General features: G+C 47.1%; 1 protein-coding gene across 1 annotated transcript in view; it reads right to left on the bottom strand.

Moving 5' to 3' along the window:
* Positions 1 to 4,262: 4,262 nt before the first annotated feature.
* INSYN1 (inhibitory synaptic factor 1) overlaps positions 4,263 to 21,004 on the bottom strand; it is a 120,833-nt gene continuing 104,091 nt past the window's right edge. The window contains exon 3 of the mRNA XM_033167499.1: positions 4,263 to 5,028. Within this exon, the coding sequence (XP_033023390.1) occupies positions 4,360 to 5,028 (669 nt within the window). The 3' untranslated portion in view covers positions 4,263 to 4,359. The remainder of the gene's footprint in view (positions 5,029 to 21,004) is intronic.

Consider the following 21,004-nt stretch of genomic DNA (forward strand, 5'->3'; position numbering starts at 1 on the left):
TTTCATTTTTTAAAAAGCGAAGTTGTCTCACATGCTCTCTCTCTGTCTCTCTCTCTCTGTCTCTCTCTCTCTCTGTCTCTCTCTCTCTGTCTCTCTCTCTCTCTCTTGTTTGTAATGGTCCTGTTTCCTCTTTCTCTCTCCCCTTCTTCCCAATTTGCTAGGGATAGCAAAAAAACAAACAAACCCCCAAACAAAAAATATTTAAGCCGCTTTTTAAAAATAAAATCAGTTTGTGAATTAAAAATAGAAGGAAAATGCACTTTAATAAGCAAGCTGGTCCCCAACTGGATGGCTGAAGATTTTTGTGTGTTTATTTTCTTTTTCAGGCGAAACCACAAACCACTGCAAAAAATACAATGGTCCTTTCTTTCTCCTGGGACCAGGGATGGAAAGTGCTCAATGCTTATTAGTGGAACGAAGGCTTTGCTTCTTATAATAATTGGTTTTATGCCATGGGGGTGATGTGACACTCGTTGATTCTGCACTCTATGAGGCTGGCTTGCGCAATCTTTTCTTAATGCAGCATAATCACCATCAGTTGACCCTTTAGGAACCATGACTGGTCTTCTGAAAGCTCCAGCCCACGCTGAGGTTATTGTTCAGTGCTGTCCAGAGCATTAAGCCATGTGATGGGGGAGAGGTCAGCCCTTCACCCAAGGAGGAACCTTACCAATCGTCCCATGCTGAGAGAGAGCCAGTGTGGTGTAGTGGTTAAGAGCGGTAGACTCGTAATCTGGGGAACCGGGTTTGTGTCTCCGCTCCTCCACATGCAGCTGCTGGGTGACCTTGGGCTAGTCACACTTCTCTGAAGTCTCTCAGCCCCACTCACCTCACAGAGTGTTTGTTGTGGGGGAGGAAGGGAAAGGAGAATGTTAGCCGCTTTGAGACTCCTTCGGGTAGTGAAAAGAAGGATATCAAATCCAAACCCTTCTTAAGCCCAACACTCTTCTTCCCATAACAGGACTGGCACAGATGCATAGGAGTGATCTGCATGGGGTAAGTGCCTGGGCTGGAAGAGGGACTCTGGACAGGAACACCAGCCTTCTAAGTGCAGTGCCTTAACAAAGAGGCCCTAGTGGATGGGCAGATAGAATCAGCACAATGGAATCATTTGACTTGAATTATGGTGCTGGAGGAGACTCTTGATAGTCCCATGGACTGCAAAAAGATCAAACTTATCCATCCTTAAAGAAATCAGCCCTGAGTGCTCACTGGAAGGACAGATCCTGAAGTTGAGGCTCCAGTACTTTGGCCACCTCATGAGAAGAGAAGACTCCCTAGAAAAGACCCTGATGTTGGGAAAGATGGATGGCACAAGGAGAAGGGGACGACAGAGGACGAGATGGTTGGACAGTGTTCTCGAAGCGACTAGCATGAGTTTGGCCAAACTGCGGGAGGCAGTGAAGGATAGGCGTGCCTGGCGTGCTCTGGTCCATGCGGTCACAAAGAGTCGGACACGACTGAACAACAACAGAATGACGGGAGAGACCCGGGTTTGACTGCATTTTGTACATTCTCCAGACACTGTGTCTTGGGGAATGTGCATCTCAGGAGAACGTACAGAAGGAAGTTGAGCTACGCGCATTCCCCAAAGCCTTTTGGAGATGACGTATATTGACCAGGAAATGTGCACATTCTCAATGAAATGTGAGCAGCGTTGGCCCACCCATGAGGCAAGGCGAGGCAGTTGCCTGAGGGCAGCAGGTTCAAGACAGCTGGGATGGGGGGGTACATGTGGCTTGCAAGGAGCATGCTGCTCACTGTCTCCTCCTTCTCCTCCTCTGCTGCATGCCCATTGCTGTGTACCCACTGCTGCCAGCTCTTGCCTGGCCTCCTACCCTGCCACCCTGGCGGTTGGGTGGTGGGCATGCAGTGGAGGAGGAGGGTGGGCTGAGGACAAGGAGGCAGCAGCACGTGGGGTTGCATTTTCTGTCTCCTGACAAAACATTTTGGGCCGGCCCTGGGAATGGGCAGTGTCTACAATATCAGCTTCTTATGCGCATTAACTGCTCAACTTACATTCAGCTATAGCTTTATCAGCATCTGTCAGGTGTCAAAGGCCAGGGTAAAGATTTGGCACATGGTGAAAGCTGTAGGACAAAGATTGTAGGTGCGTCTCTGAGGGGAGGGATTTTCACAATTGGGGGGGATGCCTCGGAAAAAGGCTTCTATTCCCTGCACTTCAGAGGGAAGTGGAATTGCCAATAGAAGTCCGTCTATTGATCTTTACACATGAAAAGGTCTGCAGGGAACGAGGCAGTCTTAATTTATTACATTAAAATCCCACCTTTTCCTCCAAGGAGCTCAAGGTGATGTACGCAGTGCTTTTTTTCTTAAAGAAGAAAAAAAGTTTAGGGGTGCTCTCATTTTGACTCAAGAAAACCACCATTTTATAGTTCAAATTGGGAAAAATAAATACAGTAAATGGACAAAAGTACAAAGATTCACAAAATGTTTTGGGGTGTGCGTACCCCTGCGTACCCCCCAGAAAAAAGCACTGGATGTACGTGGTTCTCTCCCTCCTCATTTTATCCCTGCGACAACCCTGTGAGGTAGCTTAGGTTGCGAGGCAAGGACTGGTCCAAGGGTCACCCAGTGAGTTTCATGGCTGACTGGGGAGCCTGGGTTTTAGTCTCCTGGGTCCTCGTCCAACACTCTAACCACTGCACCACACTGACTTTAAGTTGTTTATGGCTTTAAATACTAACGTGAGCACATTGAATTGGCAAACATTTTTCAAATGGGTTATACAAACTTTAAATGGAACCTTGGCCAACAGCCGATAATCTGGCCGCTGCGTTTTGGACCAGCTGAAGTTTCTGAGTTCTCTTCAAGGGCAGCTCTGCCCAGAGCACGTTGCAGCAAAATAGTGCGAAGGTCACAGGGCGACCTTGGGCCAGTTGCAACCCCACAGCTTAAACTACCTCACAGGCTTAGTGTGAAGATAAAATGTGTGACTTCCGGTTTCGGCGCCATTCCTGCCAGTCGGGAGCTGAAGAGCTCCGGTTCCCTCGGGGTTTGGGGGCTACCGTACCCGCGCTACGGGCCCCCTAAAGCCGCGGGGGAAAAAAAGATAAAATGTACAATGGAGGCGGGGGAAGGAAAGCTATTTAAAGAGGAGTGGGAAATTTTGTCGAATATTTTGAAAACAATTGTGTACAGTTAAATTAAAGTAAAATTCAACAGAATGATATATATTGAAGTGACGTAAGATAGGGAAATAGACTCGGATGGATATATCAAAATATGAAGAATTGGTGGATAAGTTAAATGAACCTTGGAAGGGGAGGGAAGTTAATGAATGTACGGTATAACAGAAGATGTTCAATTTGAAATGTAAAACCGCAAAGGAAAGCCAAGGCCTTTGGTGGAATGGATGGGGAGAGGAATATGGAAAAGAAGAACAAATCACACGCACCATCTCATTATCTTCCTGACTTTCCAAGATGATAGTGGAGCAAGCTAGCCAAAATGTGGCTGTGGAGTCTGAGAGGGCTTCCTTTAGCATTTATGGCGGAAGAAACTCGCAAACCTGTAAGTTGAGAGAGTCTTAGGATGTGTACATGCCATACATTGAAAGCACAGATGGTATGCAACTGCATTTTGCTCAGAGTAGACCTAATTTCAGTGGTTCTACTCTGAGTAAAACTTTGTTGAATATACATATAGCAGTAGCTTCCCCCAAATCATCCTGGGAATTGTAGTTTGTTGAGCTCTGTGAGGGGTAAACTGCAGGTTCCCAAGATCCTTAGCAGAAAGCTATGTGCCTTCAATGTACAGTTTGTATGCAGCCTTAATATCGACAGATGCTGAAGGATTCACAAGGCAGGTCCAAGCAACAGAGTCATCAGCTTGTTGTGGCTTCACATTGTATAAAAACGGGGAGCCTAAATTTTTTCTATATCACTTGCCCATCACCAGCTTTCTCCAGCCTCCTGAGATCAGTCTTGTATCCCAAGATCTTTTGGGAGAGAGTGCTTGCCAATCACTCTGTTCAGAGAAACTTGGCTGATCTTCTGGGGCATATTTTTGGAGCTCTTTCAAGAAAGCAAAAAAAGCACCTGCACACTAAAAAGAGGTGTGTGTGTGTGTGTGTGTGTGTGTGTGTGATATTTGTGTATAAGCACCACACATTTACTGAGCTGCAAAAAAGGGAAGCCATTCAATAAATAAAACAGATCTTTTAAAGAAATAAATAAATCCCTGAGTCTCAACATTATGGTTAGGTAGTTCACGATGATATCCTGTCACCATTTTTTTTTGTAATCATATCATTATCATTTATTGACTTAAATATATAGAGAGATTTATATATATCTGCAGCTTTCCCCTCTCCCCCAAACCCTGCCCAGCTGGTGCTCAGTTCTTGCTTTTAGCTTTCTGTTTCCCCGAGACATAGGGCAGCACCGTTTGAGTGCTTTTGTCCGACACCGTTTGGGTGCTGCTGTTCCGCGTCAGCTTCCGCTGCTGAGCGCTACTCAGATGAGGCGACCGCCGCAGTGTTGCTTTGACGGCGGGCGCCGCCTTGTGTGTCATCTCGCTCGGCTCCTCGGGAGGGTCCTCGGGAGGCGGAACATTGTCTGCTTCCTCGTTGTCGTCGCAACACAGGGCGTGGTAGAGGACTTTGTCACTGAACCGCACTCGTTCCCGTGTCCCAGGTGTCCTCTGGTGCTGGGCTTTGTGGCTCAGAGCAGAGCTGAAGGCCTCCTCGCTGGAAGAGTCTGGGGTCTCCACCCGGGGTCCATTGGGGGTCAGCACCCCGCCATTCATCAGCCGGTAGTCAGGCTGGCGCCCTTGCTGCTGCTCTGAGCCATCGCCCGAATCGGATGGGGTAGAGGCTTCCAGGAAGGAGCAGAACTCCCAGCTGTCGGAGAGGATATCTGAGGTCATGAAATCGAGGTGCCCTAGGTCAAACATCCCACCTCCCTTCTCGCTGCTGGATGTGCTGCTCACGGTGGCTGTGGTCCAGTCATCCGGCTCCAGCTCAAACTCAAAGTCCGAAGTCAGCTTGTCAATCTGGCTCACCACCTTGGGGAGAAAAGAGAGCGAGAGGGGTTAGGGAGCGGCTGCCGGCAGATGGGGTCACCCCCGCCAGCTTCTTCAGCGTTTCAAGGCCCTAATTCCATTGACTAATTTTTATTTTTTATTTTTGTTAATAACGTCTTTATTGAAAGTTCAAAAAGTACACAATTATAGGTGCACTAAACATGGTGAGACGTAAATAAAAGAGAGAAAAAGAAAAACAGAACCTGTGTAGAAGGAAAAATAAAGGGGGGGAACCCAAAACTGAATACTTTACAAGGTTGTTGTTGTACTTCACCAGATCTTAACCCAGTGTTTTTTATAGGGGGATGCCGGGGTACACATACCCCTAAACATTCTGTGAATCTACGTTTGTCTTCATTGAGGGGCATTATTTCAATATGAGTAGGAAAATGAGAATACCCCTAAACGTCTTTTTAGAAAAAAAGCACTGTCTTAACCTATTACAGTATTTGTAAGAATTATATTTGGAATCCATTCTCATAATTCCATTGGCTGATTGATCCCCAAAAGTATTACATAGCATCGTAACATAAATTGATTGGTTAGTTGTGTTTATAATCCCACCTTTTTCACCCGGACAGTCTGATACAGAAGAGGCCATGCAAAGCACTGATTAACTGGGAGCCCATCTGCACTATATATTGAAAGCAGTATCGTACCACTTTAAACTGCTACTGCTTCCTCAAAACAGCCCCGTGGGAACTGTAGGTCTACAATACCCAGAGTGGTTTACCAATCAATGCCTCTTCCCAGGGAATTCTGGGAATTGTAGCTCTGAATGGGGGGTGTGCGTGTCTCCTAACAACTCTCAGTATTCTCTTAACAGGCTATACTTCCCAACAGGGGTGTTCTTAGCCCCTTGGCTGCCAGGGGCGGGAAGCCAAGAGGCACCCCTGGGGGCGGGGCATCGCGGTGCGTGCGTGCGTCATGACGCATGCGACGCCCCGCCACGGGGGTGCTGGGCGGTGGATTCGGGAGGCTCCCGAAGCCTCCGCCCGGCGGCGGGACCCCTTCGTGCTGTGGCTGCTCATACCTGCATGAGCAGCCGATGCACGAAGGGGTGCTGGGCGGTGGATTCGGGAGTCTTTGCGGGCTGCAAAGACTCCCGAATCCGCTGCCCGGGCTCCCTTGGCGGAGCGCAAGTCGGGGCAGGGAGAGGGACGGGCCAGTGAGGAGGGGTGTCCCTCCTCGCTGGCCCGCCCCTCTCCATGCCCCGGCTCCGCAAGCCAGCCAACAGCGGAGCTCTGCAAAGAGGCAAGGGGCGGGCCAACGAGGAGGTGGTGGCACCCCCACCTTGCTGGCCCGCCCCTTGCCTCCATGCCGAGCTGCGCCGCTGGAAGGGGGGGCTATTTTCGGAACTGCTGGGGCAGAGCTGCAGGGGTGGCCAGCGAGGGGGGGGGTGACACCCCTCCTCACTGGCCGCCCCTGCGGCTCCACCCCGGCAGTGCCGAAAATAGCCTAAAAGGAATTAAAAAATAAAAATAAATAAAACAAGTAAAAAAAAAGCCCAGTGGGTGGGGCCGCCCCTGATGTGTCACCCCCAGCAGGGGCGCTGCACGGGGAACCCTGCCCCCTCCGTCCCCCCTGTGACGCCCCCTGCTTCCCAAGTTGCCTTGGGGGGTGCCTCAACTGTTTTAAGTGGGGCCTGAGTTTCTGTGACATTGGGAAGAGCCCTGCTCATAAGTTAGACCATTTGCCCATCTAACTCAGCGTTATTCGCATGGAGCAGAGGTGGATCTCCAGGGTTTGAGATGGGGCTCTCTCCCAGCCCCCCCTTAGGGAAGCCAGGGATACAATCTTGATGATTTCGCATGCAAAACATGAGCTCTGCTGCTGAGTTATGCTCCTTTCCTTTCTCTCCCTGGGGCAGTCAAGAGACAAACAACTGGAGGTTTGTGTTTTCCTTTTTTTAAAAAAAGAAGAAGAAAAAGAAAAGGTGCTGTGATTTTTTTTTTCTAAATAAAAAAGGTATAATAGTACAAACAGCATTTTCAATCAACCTGAAAAGAACAAACAGCTCATCAGAAGCATGGGGGAGAGAGGGAGAGCTGAAACCAGGAAGGGATAACCTTTAGCAGCGGAAGGTGTGTCTGGCAACTGAAGAGGAAAGGCTGAGATTATTATGGTTTAGTTCAGGGGTCTTTTTCGGCAGGAGGCCGGTCCACTGTCCCTCAGACTTTGTGGGGGGCCGGACTATATTTTGGAGGGGGGGGAAATGAACGAATTCCTGTGCCCCAAAATAACCCAGAGATGCATTTTAAATCAAAGCACACATTCTACTCATGTAAAAACACCAGGCAGGCCCCACAAATAACCCAGAGATGCATTTTAAATAAAAGGGCACATTCTACTCATGTGATAACACGCTGATTCCCGGACTGTCCGTGCACCGGATTTAGAAGGCGATTGGGGCAGATCCGGCCCCCAGGCCTTAGTTTGCCTACCCATGGTTTAGTTATTAAACTTCTATGCTGCCAGGATCACAGGGTAGTTTACAATATAAAAACACAAAAAATCAAAACATAATAACAAGCAAAACAATACCCACCACACTATAAAAGGCCAAAGTTTAATTAGCCAAAGGCCTGGGATGATGATGATGATGATTAGCCAGGCAGATGAAGATCTGTAATGAAGGTGCCAGGTGAGCCTCTTTGGGAAGAGCTTTCCTTTCTATCACTTCCTTTGGGCCAGACTTTAAAACCCTACACTAACCAGAAGAGCTCTGCTGGACACCACAATGATGATGCAATGGAGGTGGCAAAGTATGCCTTCTTTGCTGCCTTCACTCCTAACATGAGTTGGGAAGATGGTAAGTTGGCACAGCCCCATGGGCTGGGCAACAAGGCAGTGGTGTAGCATGGCTTGTCAGGGCCCGGAGTTGGGCAGAGTGGGGTGGGGAGGGAAATGGATGGAGTACACATGCGCGTTCAGCTCCTAATGTCACCCAGGTGATCTCAGCCACAGAAATAAGAAAAGAAGAATCGTTCCATTGTCTGGAGAGGTCACTTTCTGGTTCGTATGGATAAGCTATTTTCAACGGAGTCCAGCGATTGAAGGGCGCAGCTGTGTTGAGGCAGCACCGAGTGTTGAAATTCTGCAGCCCTGTGTCTGCCCCCCCCCCATGCTATGCCACTGCAGGAAGATGGGCAGTAAACCAGCAGGATCTCTAACCTGTCTCAATTGTCCACAGACAGCTTTCTGGGCATTACAGCCAGCATGACAAAACCGCTTCTGGCGCAACGGAACACCGTGATGGAAACCAGAGCTCATGTAAACATCATTTACCTTCCCGGCTCAGCAGTACCTATTTATCTACTTGCACTGGCGTGCTTTCAAAGTACTAGGTTGGCAGAAGCTGGGACAGAGCAATGGGAGCTCACCCCGTTGCAGGGATTCGAACCGCCAACCTTCTGATCGGCAAGCACAAGAGGCTCAGTGGTTTAGACCACAGCGCTGCCCACGTCCCTACAAGATGGATGCATCCACAGTCTGACTCCGTATAAGGCAGCTTTCTATATTCCTACATAGAGTGAGACAAGTCATGCTGGCTCTTGATTTTATGTACATCTATCCGCACTCTGAGAATGATGAAATATCTTATTGCTTGTGCCAACTTTCCTCAGTGTGGGTTTGTGTATTCTAACGATTTATTTTTTACATGCTGTGTCCCTGTGTGTGCTATCAGGCACCACCTACTCTGGGGAATTAATACCCCACGTGCAATTCTTTGAGATGCTTCTAATTTCATAGATCTGTAGTGTTATAAGCAGACGTAACTTGGTGAGGTTTTTTGTTTTGTTTTTTTGTATTCTATACCAGTGTGATATTATCACGCCTCCAACATGGGTGTTGTACCATTCCCGCTATTTACAATGTTCAGGCAGTGAGTGTTGTTACTTGTGTAGCCAAAACAGCACCACCCACGCACAAGAGGAAGGGATCTTCTGACTCCAGGGAATCCCTAAATATGGAGATTCCCTATGCAATTGATGTAGCTGTCTTATCAGCATTTTCAAAGCATAGAGAACCTCAAGATTTAGGGAGGAGGAGACAGTGTTTGGAGGAGAATGCCACAAGGATGAGGCGATCCACATTAAGCCGAGGTATAGACTGGCCCTCAAAGTTGTATTTCAAGCTAGCATGATATTACAATGCCAGCAACATGGGTCAGTGCCCATCAATAGCCCTTTCCTCCACGAATTTGACCAATCTGAAAACCACCTGTCTTTTAAAGCCATCAGTCCTGCAGGAGCGAGTTCCATAGTTGAACTGTGCACTGAGTGACCTACTTTCGTTGATCCGTCCTCAACCTTGCAACATTCAGCTCCTTGGCTGTCCCTGAATTCTAGTGTCATGAAAGCAGGAGAAAAAACTTCTCTCCATCAACTTTCTCCATGCCATGCATAATTGCATACACATCTAAGATGTTGCCTCATACTTACCTTTTGTCTGCACTAAAAAGTCCCAAATGCTGCAACTTTCCTTCATAGGGGAGTCCTCCACCCCCTCAATGCAATGCAGGAATCTTCTTTGCCCAACCTGCGGCGGCCCAAACCCACGACCCTGAAATTATGAGTCTCATGCTCTACCGACTGTGCAGGATGCACCCATTGAAGAAATAGCTCCACGTGATTCAGGCATCATGTGACTCCTCTCCTTTACTCTCCCATCTGTTGTTGTTATGGGCTTAGATTGCTGATGGAGGCCCAATGGAACCTGGGTAAATGTCCCTATTGAGCCATGAAGCTCTTGGGATAGTCAACAACTCTTCAGCTTAACCTACCCTACAGCGTTGGTGTGAAGATGATAATGGTGATGATTTATCAGTTGCTTGTTATCAAGTTACACAGGACGCCTAGGGCTTGCCGATCGGAAGGTCAGTGGTTTGAATCCCCGTGACAGGGCAAGCTCCCGTTGCTCGGTCCCTGCTCCTGCCAACCTAGCAGTTTGAAAGCACGTCAAAGTGCAATTAGATAAATAGGTACCACTCTGGCGGGAAGGTAAACGGCGTTTCCGTGCGCTGCTCTGGTTCGCCAGAAGCGGCTTAGTCATGCTGGCCACATGACCCGGAAGCTGTACGCCGGCTCCCTCGGCCAGTAAAGCGAGATGAGCGCCGCAACCCCAGAGTCGTCTGCGACTGGACTTAACTGTCAGGGGTCCTTTACTTTTGTTTGTTTGTTATCAAGTTCTCCTAGAGACTTTCAGGACAGAATCTAAGCACACCACTGTGCTCCTTGTTGGAGCTCATAAAATACTGCTATTACTGCCACTTAATTACCACAGAAGCAGACGTTGATAATAACCAGTTGAAAGAAACAAGTTCCTGCCTCAAAACTCGCAACCTAACGAAGGCCACACAATTAAAATACTGCTTAGGCTGCAAAGTTCCATATACCAGCATTCCTCAATGCTGGTCAACGTGATCGATATTCTCCGTGGTATATGGCAGCCTTCCCCAACCTGGTGCCCTCCAGATATTTTGGACTACAACTTCCACTAGCCCTAAGGCAGTTGTAATCCAAAACATCTGGCCAATGCCAGGTTGGGAAACACAGGCGTATATCATGGAGAACATCAATCGGATTTCCAACCAAGTATGCAAGAGACTCTTGGAGCATCAGCAAAGCAACTTCCGTTTCCCTTCCCTTCCTCACCCCACCATCTCAGGGGTGCTATAAACACCACACTTATGCAAACCACCACCATGACCACCACAAGTCTGTAGCCCTTGGGGTGGCTTCTGGTTGCATTCCTTCAAATGCCCAGTAGATGGGGATGCTTATCTGCCAAGCCAAGCAGAGCTGATTGCTTCTGGGAGAGGAATAAGGCTTTTAACAATTGCCTCAAGTATACCCTGAGCTGAGTGCTCACTAGAAGGACAGATCCTGAAGTTGAGGCTCCAGTACTTTGGCCACCTCACGAGAAGAGAAGACTCCCTAGAAAAGACCCTGATGTTGGGAAAGATGGAGGGCACAAGGAGAAGGGGACGACAGAGGATGAGATGGTTGGACAGTGTTCTCGAAGCGACTAGCATGAGTTTGGCCAAACTGCGGGAGGCAGTGGAGGATAGGGGTGCCTGGCGTGCTCTGGTCCATGGGGTCATGAAGAGTCGGACACGATTGAATGACTGAACAACAAAAACAACAAATACCATGAGCAAATGTCATTTGACTGTGAGTAATTCCTTTTTAAGCATCCTCATATCCCCCCAAAAAAGAAGATCGTGGGCATGCATGCAGTCCGAGAGTCATGTTCAATGCTTTTCACATTGCACCAAAGCCGCAGGCTGGCAACTGCCCCAATGGGTATTGCCATGAAATAGCAGAGGGGCAAGTCTGACAATGGATGGATGCAATGCTTAAGCACTTTGTCAGCTTTTGTCAACTTGGTGTCTTGTCCGGGTTATAGGCCACAAACTTTTACTCAGAGCAGACCCATTGAGATTAATGCCCGTGAGCAACTTGGGCCCATCCAATTCAGTGAGTCTGCTCTGAGTAAAAGTTAGCTGAATACAACCCCATATGGACCTGGAGGACCCAGAAAGCTGTTTGTGCCAGCTGGTGAAGGAGAAGAGGGAAGGGAGCGCCTGGCAAATCTATCTTCAGGTCTCTGCCTAACAGCCTAATGGATCTTGGGGCCCATCAGCTTCCTCAGGACTGGGAAGGGGAAAGAAACACCAGTTGTGGCTCATTGGCGCTCTCCTTATCTTCCCTGTATGCTTTTTGCTCTGTTGCTGCTGTGGACGAGCGGTGAGAGATTCCTGCATTGCAGGGGGCTGGACTGTGTTTGTGGGCAATGATCCTGCCACTCTACTTGGGGTGAGAGCCTGGATTGGTTGGAGAGTAAAGAGGAGGTGAAAGGAGTGAAGTTACCCAAAAGCCAAGGCATGAGAGTCTGCTGGCATGGAGAAAGGCCCTCTTTGGGTTAGAGACATAGAGGGAGGCAGTGAGCTGCCATATGTGGGAAAAGACCTGTTTAAATCTGTTTGAACGTCTCGTTTGGTTTCGCCCAGGCATTCAGTTAAACTTGAAATATTAATTTTTGCTATTGTGGTTTTGCTTCTTTCCCATATTTTGTAATCTTTGCATCTTGTTTTTCTGTTTACAGTGGTATCTCAGGTTACAGACGCTTCAGGTTACAGACTCCGCTAACCTGGAAGTAGTACCTCGGGTTAAGAACTTTGCTTCAGGAGGCCCCATTAGCTAAAGTGGTACCTCAGGTTAAGAACAGTTTCAGGTTAAGAGCGGACCTCCGGAACGAATTAAGTTCTTAACCCGAGGTTCCACTGTATTTCCATTACTCTGTAACCTGCTCTGTGACTGAAAACATTCAATGAATAACAGGCTATAAATACTGTACAGTAAATAAATCAATAACAATAATAAAAATGTGTTTTGGACAACGGCTTTCATCTGCCCCAGCCATCACAGCCAGTGGGGGGGCTGATGGGAATTGTAGTCCAAACCTATAGAGGTGTTGTGAGGTGTGTTTTTTGGGTGTGTGTGTGTGTGTGTGTGTGTGTGTGTGCGTGTGTGTGTGAGTCAGTATGATGCCTCAGTCCCTTCTAATCCCTGGGATCCCGGATCCAGCAAGGGTTAAAAATCTAATGGAAGATCCCTTTGTTGAACTAGTCGGGCAAGTTTCTTTGTGAGTTAATGGCCCTAAAGACTGTAAGGAAAGACAAAAGTGTAGGCCCCCTCCCTCACCTGGCTGGTAGTCAGGAGACAAGAGCCAGGCAGTTGTGTTTGAGAGAGGGGAGGCTGCAGGCATGGGTAGGCAACCTAAGGCCCGGGGGCTGGATCTGGCCCAATCACCTTCTAAATCCGGCCCGCAGACGGTCCAGGAATCAGTGTGTTTTTACATGAGTAGAATGTGTCCTTTGATTTAAAATGCATCTCTGGGTTATTTGTGGGGCCTGCCTCGTGTTTTTACATGAGTAGAATGTGTGCTTTTATTTAAAATGCATCTCTGGGTTATTTGTGGGGCCTGCCTGGTGTTTTTACATGAGTAGAATGTGTCATTTTATTTAAAATGCATCTCTGGGTTATTTGTGGGGCCTGCCTGGTGTTTTTACATGAGTAGAATGTGTGCTTTTATTTCAAATGCATCTCTGGGTTATTTGTGGGGCATAGGAATTCATTCATTCCCTCCCCCTCCAAAATATAGTCCGCCCCCCCCCCCCAAGGTCTGAGGGACAGTGGACCGCCCCCCTGCTGAAAAAGTTTGCTGATCCCTGAGCTAGAGAGAGAGAGAGAGTCATGCTTGATTTCTGCTGAGATCCAAGGCTGTGACTGTGGGGGAAGAAAAGATCATCTGGGGTGTTAATGCTGTGAGCATCTCCATCTTAGGCTCAGGTTGTACATATGTGTAAATAAACCATATATCCTAAAGACACCACAGTCTCCACTGTCCCTCATTCCAAGGAAACCAAAACCTGAAGAAGTGGTTGGAACCCCTAGAATCTTGCGCTGCTTGGAGATTGGAGTGCTGTGGTAACAGAGGGCACCAGGCTGGCCAAGGCTAAACTCAGCTATTCATGGAAGCGCTTGATACATTTTGAGACAACAGGAGAAGAAATGCGTCAGGGCATCAACAGCTTTCAGCATACAGTGACTGGCTCCCAATAGTTCCTTTCTTTGATTTTTGCTTTGAAAAAGTGTGTATTGCTTGCAAGATGAAAAAGAGGAGCGCAGGAGATGAAATTTATGCAGGGTTCCCCCCCCCGCCTTGCTCTTATGCAGAGGGTATGGTTATGCAATTAATTGAGCAGGCAATCAGGGGGAATTTAAATCAAATAACGTTCCCAGTCAGAGCACATTATAGGCCTCGTATGAAGAGTTAGCATGCAAAGCTTTGATAAGGTGGAGGTTGAACGCTTCCTGGAGGAGAGGGCTGGCATGAGAGAGAAGGGAAACACCTGGGAGACTTTAGCCTATGTTCTGAGCTTGCATTTGTTCCCCCTCAGGTATTTATGGGAGACACCACTCAGAGGAGCAAGAAGTCTTGATCATGTATCAGCTGAGCAATCCCTGTTGACCCTACGCTGTGATGCACTCTGGTTCCAGTTGGGTATGGCAGTTTTAGTATACCTGACGTAATGGCATGCGAGTTGCCCATTTTGAACTATGGAGCGTTATTGTCTTGCTCACATTCATTATTGTAGATTGTACACCCTTTGCGGTAGAATTCTTAATTTGATTATGTGCAGCACAGTGTACACTGATGTATAAATAAATTCAGTGAATGGCAGTTTTGTGTCGCTCGCCTTGAACATCAACCTTCCTGTGGCAAGTTTTGTTTGTCCTTTTCCCCTCCCCTCCCTAAGGGATGGCATTAACTATGCCAGCTCCAGGGCACCAGCTCTAGGGGAAGGACCATAGCTCAGCAGCAGACCAACTTCCTTGCATGCACAAGGCCCCAGGTTCAATCCCCACCATCTCCAGGTATGCCTAGGAAATATTGGACATTTGAGAATAATAATAATAATAATAATAATAATAATAATAATAATAATAGTAATGAACCACAATGTAAATGAAACACAATGCAAATTGTGGGTGGGTTGGGGGAGTCATCAATTACTTAGATGACTTGAAAGAGGTTTAGAGACATTCAAGGATGGTGAAGCTATCAACCAGATGGACCTTTCTTCTGACCCAACTGGATACCACATTGCACATGGCAGACTGCGCCACCAGTAAATGCATGGGTACCATTGGATATAGTCAGTGTGATTGCTATATGCTTTGCATATAGAAAGTCTCAGGTTCAAAGCCCAGGTAGACATGAGAGAGACCCTGTCTGAAACCCTGGAGAGCTGTTGGCCGTCAATGTAGACAAGGCATAGGCAAACTCGGCCCTCCAGATGTTTTGGGACTACAACTCCCATCATCCCTGACCACTGGTCCTGTTAGCTAGGGATGGTGGGAGTTGTAGTCTCAAAACATATGGAGGGCTGAGATTGCCTATGCCTGTTGTAGACTATACTGAACTAAATGGCCCAAGGATATGACTCAGCACGAGGCAACTTCCTATGTATGTCCCATGAAAGGTTACACAAGTATTCCAGCCCCATCTATTTGCTCCCTCTTGTAATCATTATGCATTATGTTTTCATTATACACATCCATCACTGGCCAGTGCTGACACTGCACTCAAGGAGAGCGAGTCTGAAGTTCATCTGTGTAGTTGTAGCATTGCTCTCCTGCACCGGTGGCAGTCCAGACGCTCAAGGAGAAAATGACTAGGAACTACAGGGCAATTAGCTATCTCTCAGCCATCACTTCTAGTTTGCAATCGTGGGAGATTTAGGGACTTGTTTGGCATGAGGCTGAATCTCCTGAACACCCCGGCACGCTAATAACCATCCAAGGGTGATTGCTTGTCCTCCATGGATCTGACTAATCCTCTTTGAAAAGTCAATTATCCTATTGGCCTTCATAAGATGCCACTGAGCGTCACAGGTAGAGAGGTGTGTGTGTGCATGTGTGTCTCTCTGTGCTTGCACAATATGAAATGCGGTGACAGTAACTTAAAGGTGTCTTGTTAAATCAACTGCCTGCACATTTCACTGAGTCCCTCTTAGATCTACTTTTATGGCAGAAAGCAAATATACTAGCTTCCCGTTCCTGGTAACAGCACCATTAATTATCTTATTATATCTTCAGTCAGTCTACTTCTTTGACTTGTAAGCTCTCTTAGTTCTTTTTACAAGAATACTCTCTTTTCAGGTCCTACATGTTCCTTCTAGTCATTTATAAAGCATGCATGCATCTCTCAATGTACATATTCTTTTGAAAGCTGCCCTTTCTCCTATGTACGAGTTACATTAAGTTTGCCCATTTCTCCCAGTTCCAGCATCTTCATTAACTATTCCCATACAGTGAGGACTAGTGGCTTCCCCCTACATTTTACATGTCTGCCTATCTGTCTTTCTGTCTGTCATTAATACGTTTCACATTAGGGATTTTAGTCCATTTGAAATCTCCACCCCAATCCAATTAAACAGAATTAACATGGGATTTCAGCTGTGTTCAAACTCCCATTTACTGTGCACTCCACTGCCTTTCCAGGGCTGGACTTTTAATCTGTGTTTACACGATGTTCTCTAAAATACATATACACCCTACACTTGACTTTGCTATAAAATACTACTGTTGGGTGTCTTCTTTCTCAAGCCAGCTCCATGCCGATCAGAGTCCTTAAGGTGTTCCTAATTCATCTCCAGCCAAGGTGTGAATACACCCCTGCCCTATCAATGCTGCTTGGTGTGTACACAGAAAGCAGTGAATCTGAGACTAATGAAGCCGTGCTGATGTGAGCAGCTTGGGGTGTATTTGTGTGTTGAGCGGGAAAAGCCGTGAAATGCAACAGGGGAGAACTTCACTGTCGCCTGAAGTTAAATTGAGCACACCCTTAATCTCAATTTGCACCCTGTGATTTCCACCATTATATCTATGCTTTGTCCCCAGGAGTCATATTTATATATTATAATATATATTTATATATATTGATTTTGTTCTGTGAACTGCCCTGAGACCTCTGGGTATAGGGCAGTATAATAATAATAATAATAATAATAATAATAATAATAATAATAATAATAATAATAATAAGGTTTTTGGCAATCTGACCATATATGAACCGGATGCCCATCCATAGCTAGAAATGTCCAGCACCTGAACATCATATCTGAATAGATCTTATTCAGTTGAGCAGGTCTTAATAAATACCATTGTAGAACAATGTATACAGGCTTTATAGGCAAATTTAGAGTTCACTTCTTTACTGAATGTCACATCATATTCTTTTTTTGTTGTTGTTCTGATCAATTAGCACCCAGGTCTCTTTTCCATTATCATTTAATTATATGCCTCTCATTTCCTAGGTTCTTTGTAACTGCTTGCTAACAAACCTTTTGCCATAATGGCATCTTTCTCAATCTTACCGTGACCTTTCAAAGGGGAAAAAAAACTCCCTTTATTCTTTCTTCTATCTATTTTTCCTCCATAGACAAAGCATTCTAGTTCCCCCATTGCTTTGTGCTGCCCATCTTGTATGCCAGTTAGGCTGCTCTACAATACTGTGCTATTCTATTGGTTGCACTCAGGGCTTTTTTACAGCTGGAAACTCTGTTCCGGCACCTCTCAGGTGAGCGCCATTGCCGTTCTAAGAGAACGAGGCAGGTGTTCACGCTGAGTTCCAGCACCTCTTATTTCTAGAAAAATAGCACTCACTGGCGTAGGAAGGGCGGAGCGTAGGGGGCAGGGCGCCCCGGGCAGCGGGATCCCAATAGGGTTCCATCTCGGCACGCCACGCCCCCAGAACACGCGCCAGCCCCACCCCTGCCTGCTTCCTGCCCCCGGTGCCGGAGCATGAAGCTCCACCACTGATAGCACTGGTTATACCATAGGCTTTTTGAGAACTGCTTGAACTATGGATCTAAGTTCCCTCCCATATTTAAGCCTTGGCTGCAACTCAGCTTATACCTTAGTCAGCTTCCTTGCTTTTCTATCACGGTGTGGGCTTGGCAGGGTTAGGCACGAGATGAGTAATCCCGAAGGGGTGTGTGGTGGGAAGTGCAAAAGAAGGGCTCATCCAGGATGGCTTTGGATGATGAGCTCTTTCATGCAGGCCCTATTTTGTTGGCACACATTTCCCCTTTTTGGAGCACCCAGTGCCTCTTACTGATTCAGGCATCCCCTTCTCAGGCATACATGCTATAATAAGGCATGAGTGTGCTTGGCTTCTATTCAAGCGATAAGAGGGAAGCTGGATCTTTGTTTAGATTGGGAAAAGGCTGGAGAACTGTCCATGGTGCTGGAGGCCACATCGGTGCTGCTGGATTGGATCAAAGTTCTGTATCGGGGTAGCCAACTTGTTGCCCTCTAGATGTTGCTGGCATGGCATCCAACCCTCATCAGCTCCAACCAGCATGGGCAATGGACAGGAATGATGGGTCTTGTAGTCTGAAAACATTTGGAGGACGCTGGTTAGGGCTGACAGGGGATGGAGTCCAACAACATCTAGAGGACACCCCATTGGCTACTATGATATGCTATATCTTGTTATGATGCAGCCATCTTTAACCTTGTGCCCTCCTGATGTTTTGAATTGCGTGTCCCATCAGCCCCAGTCATCATAGTCAATGGTCCATGACATACCTTCTAATTCACGATAATGCTTTGTGCAAGAGCACCTGTATCAGCAACTTAGTAACAACGTGGATTTGCGAACAGGCATTTTGCTGGAAGCAACTAAAACAGAAATGGGTGCTAAACTTGTTCTGGAGTCTGCTATATTTCTGGAGTAGGGACCCAGGTGGGTTAAACCACAGAGTCTAGGGCTTGCTGATCAGAAGGTCGGTGGTTCAAATCCCTGTCACGGGGTGAGCTCCCGTTGCTCGGTCCCAGCTCCTGCCCACCTAGCAGTTCAAAAGCACGTCCAAGTGCAAGTAGATAAATAGGTACCACTCTGGCGGGAAGGTAAACAGTGTTTCTGTGCACTGCTCTGGTTTGCCAGAAGCGGCTTTGTCATGCTGGCCACATGACCCAGAAGCTGTCTGCAGACAAACGCTGGCTCCCTTGGCCTATAGAACGAGATGAGTGCCGCAACCCCAGGGTCAGACACGACTGGACCTGATGGTCAGGGGTCCCTTTACCTTTACCTATATTTCTGGAAGCGGCTTTTACATTTTGTGAAAACTCAAATATAATAGGGGGTGGCTGGGAATTAACATTGGGAAAATGGAATGAACGGCTGTGTGAATGCAGCCTGGTTCTATGGTGTGACCTAAGAACAAGTGCAGGGCTGGGGAACCTGTGACCCACCAGGTATTCTTGGACTCCAGCTCCCATAGGTCCTAGCCCATGTGGCCAGTGATCACAGATGATGGCAGTTGTAGTCCAACAACATCTGGAGGGCCACAGTTTCCCCAGTCTTGCACTAGTATGGTTTCAGATTGAGATTCCAAGTTGGAATTGGAATCCAATGACTGCTTGGCGGGGAGGGTGCACAAGTTCCCCATTTCTGATTTAAGGAATTAGATCCCCCCCCCCCCTCAGAAGGCAGGTGAGTTCAATGTCATGGTAGGAATATGAGCAATCAAGTCCATTTTATCAGTTTTGCAACGGGCCGGAGCACAGATAACTGCAAGACATTTTATCTGTCCCTCCTTTCGCCTTGCTAGATACATACTCTGCCTGTTTAGGTTGTTAAATCTCTGGAAGAGGCAGTGCTATTTCATTCCCAATTTATACTGCATTCTGCACAGGAGGACCTGGTCTGACCTGCCTGTGCTGCTGCAAGACAAATCGCTCTGTGTAAAAAAAGGCTGGTGAGGATTTAATTTCCTGTACTTTAATAAGCAATGTGATTAGAAGGAGCCCAGATAGCTTCCTAGAGACAGATGGGGAAGATCGGTTTTGCCCTGTTCTGGCAAATCTGGGAGAGCCCTCAAGGCTCCGAATGAAGTCTAGCAGAGACTGCGCCACCATGAGAGTCCAAAACAAGCTATGCAAGCTTCCAAGTCACCAAGGAAGGGCCACGCAGGGCAGGACCTGGGGCAGGTCCCAGTGCAGACTCTCAGGAGCAACAGAAGTTGCTTGGATAAAGGCCTCAGCTCAAATAAGAACCCAAACCAGCCTCCCACAACCTAGCGCCCTCCGTATATTTTGGACTGCAACTCCCATCAGCCCCAGCCATTATGGCCAGTGGTAAGGGATGATGGGAGGCTGCAGTCCAAACAGCCCAGGTTCAAGGCTCCTGGGTTGATATGCATTCCTAAACAACTACAGCAAGTAAGAATGTCACTTGTTCCTTAAGTCACCATCCAGTTTCCCATCTGTATGAAGGGTGCAGCCATTGGACTAACAGAACAATGAGCATAGCCTGCTCCTCGAGATAAACCTGTAAAGAAACGGGACATGGTTGTTCATTTATGGGATGGGGAAAACACCACATTGGCAGCTTACAAAGGTTATAAAAACCAGCTGAGGAACAAAAGGCTAGACCACTTGGAAAAAGCTATGGGCCTCAGTACCAGTGTGTAACTCTCAGATCTCCAGGTGGGCCTCAGGGAAGTACATATTGTATCTACCCTCAGTGCCATGACCAGAGATCTCCTAGCCAACCTAGTTTCTCATAATGTCATGTCTGGAACCAGGCCTGCTCAGATGTTCAGGATTTTCTCAATGACCAACTTAAATCCATAAGGGATTAAATCCATAAGGGATCCATAAGGTGCCATGGCCACAGATCCTCAGGGATTTTTGAGGTGTTCTTTAGAATCATAGGCTAATTCTGGTGAAACATATCATCCCTTATGGATTTAAGTTGGTCATTGAGAAAATCCTGAACATCTGAGCAGGCCTGGTTCCAGCCATGACATTATGGAGATTCTCTAGATGGCAGTGCAGATGCTTGCAGTATTCCTTCTAGACCTACTGACCATTAGAAGGAGTGTGGGCACCAACATACCAAATTCTCCCAGGTCCATGGGTAGGGTGCCTGTGGGATTGGGTAGTCCATCAAGTTCTTTGTGAAACCTAATAAACCAAACTGTTTTTTAGTAAGTGCACCTGGGAGATGGCCAAGAATTGGGTTGTGAGTAGGGAACCACCAAATTGCAACTTTGGTGGTGTGTAAGAATACAAAAAGAAGGGGGAAATCATAACTCTTCATTATCAGATTTGCTGGGAAGGCTATATATGGAGAAACATTACTTGTAGCAGAGATTAGTTATGCTTGGGCAAATGGAACCATTATAAGGGATATTTATATAATCGGACAGACCAGCATTCAGAACCATACTATATATTGGCCAGTTGATCAACAAAGGCAGACCACATCAAAATATCTTATATTCTTCAACTGGTTGGCCATGAGATACATTTTTAGAATTAACTGCTCTGCTTCCCAAAATCATAAAAATGATGATTTTATAACAAAGACCCAT

The sequence above is a fragment of the Lacerta agilis genome, chromosome 13 (genome assembly GCF_009819535.1).
Source record: "Lacerta agilis isolate rLacAgi1 chromosome 13, rLacAgi1.pri, whole genome shotgun sequence".
Lineage (NCBI taxonomy): Eukaryota > Metazoa > Chordata > Lepidosauria > Squamata > Lacertidae > Lacerta > Lacerta agilis.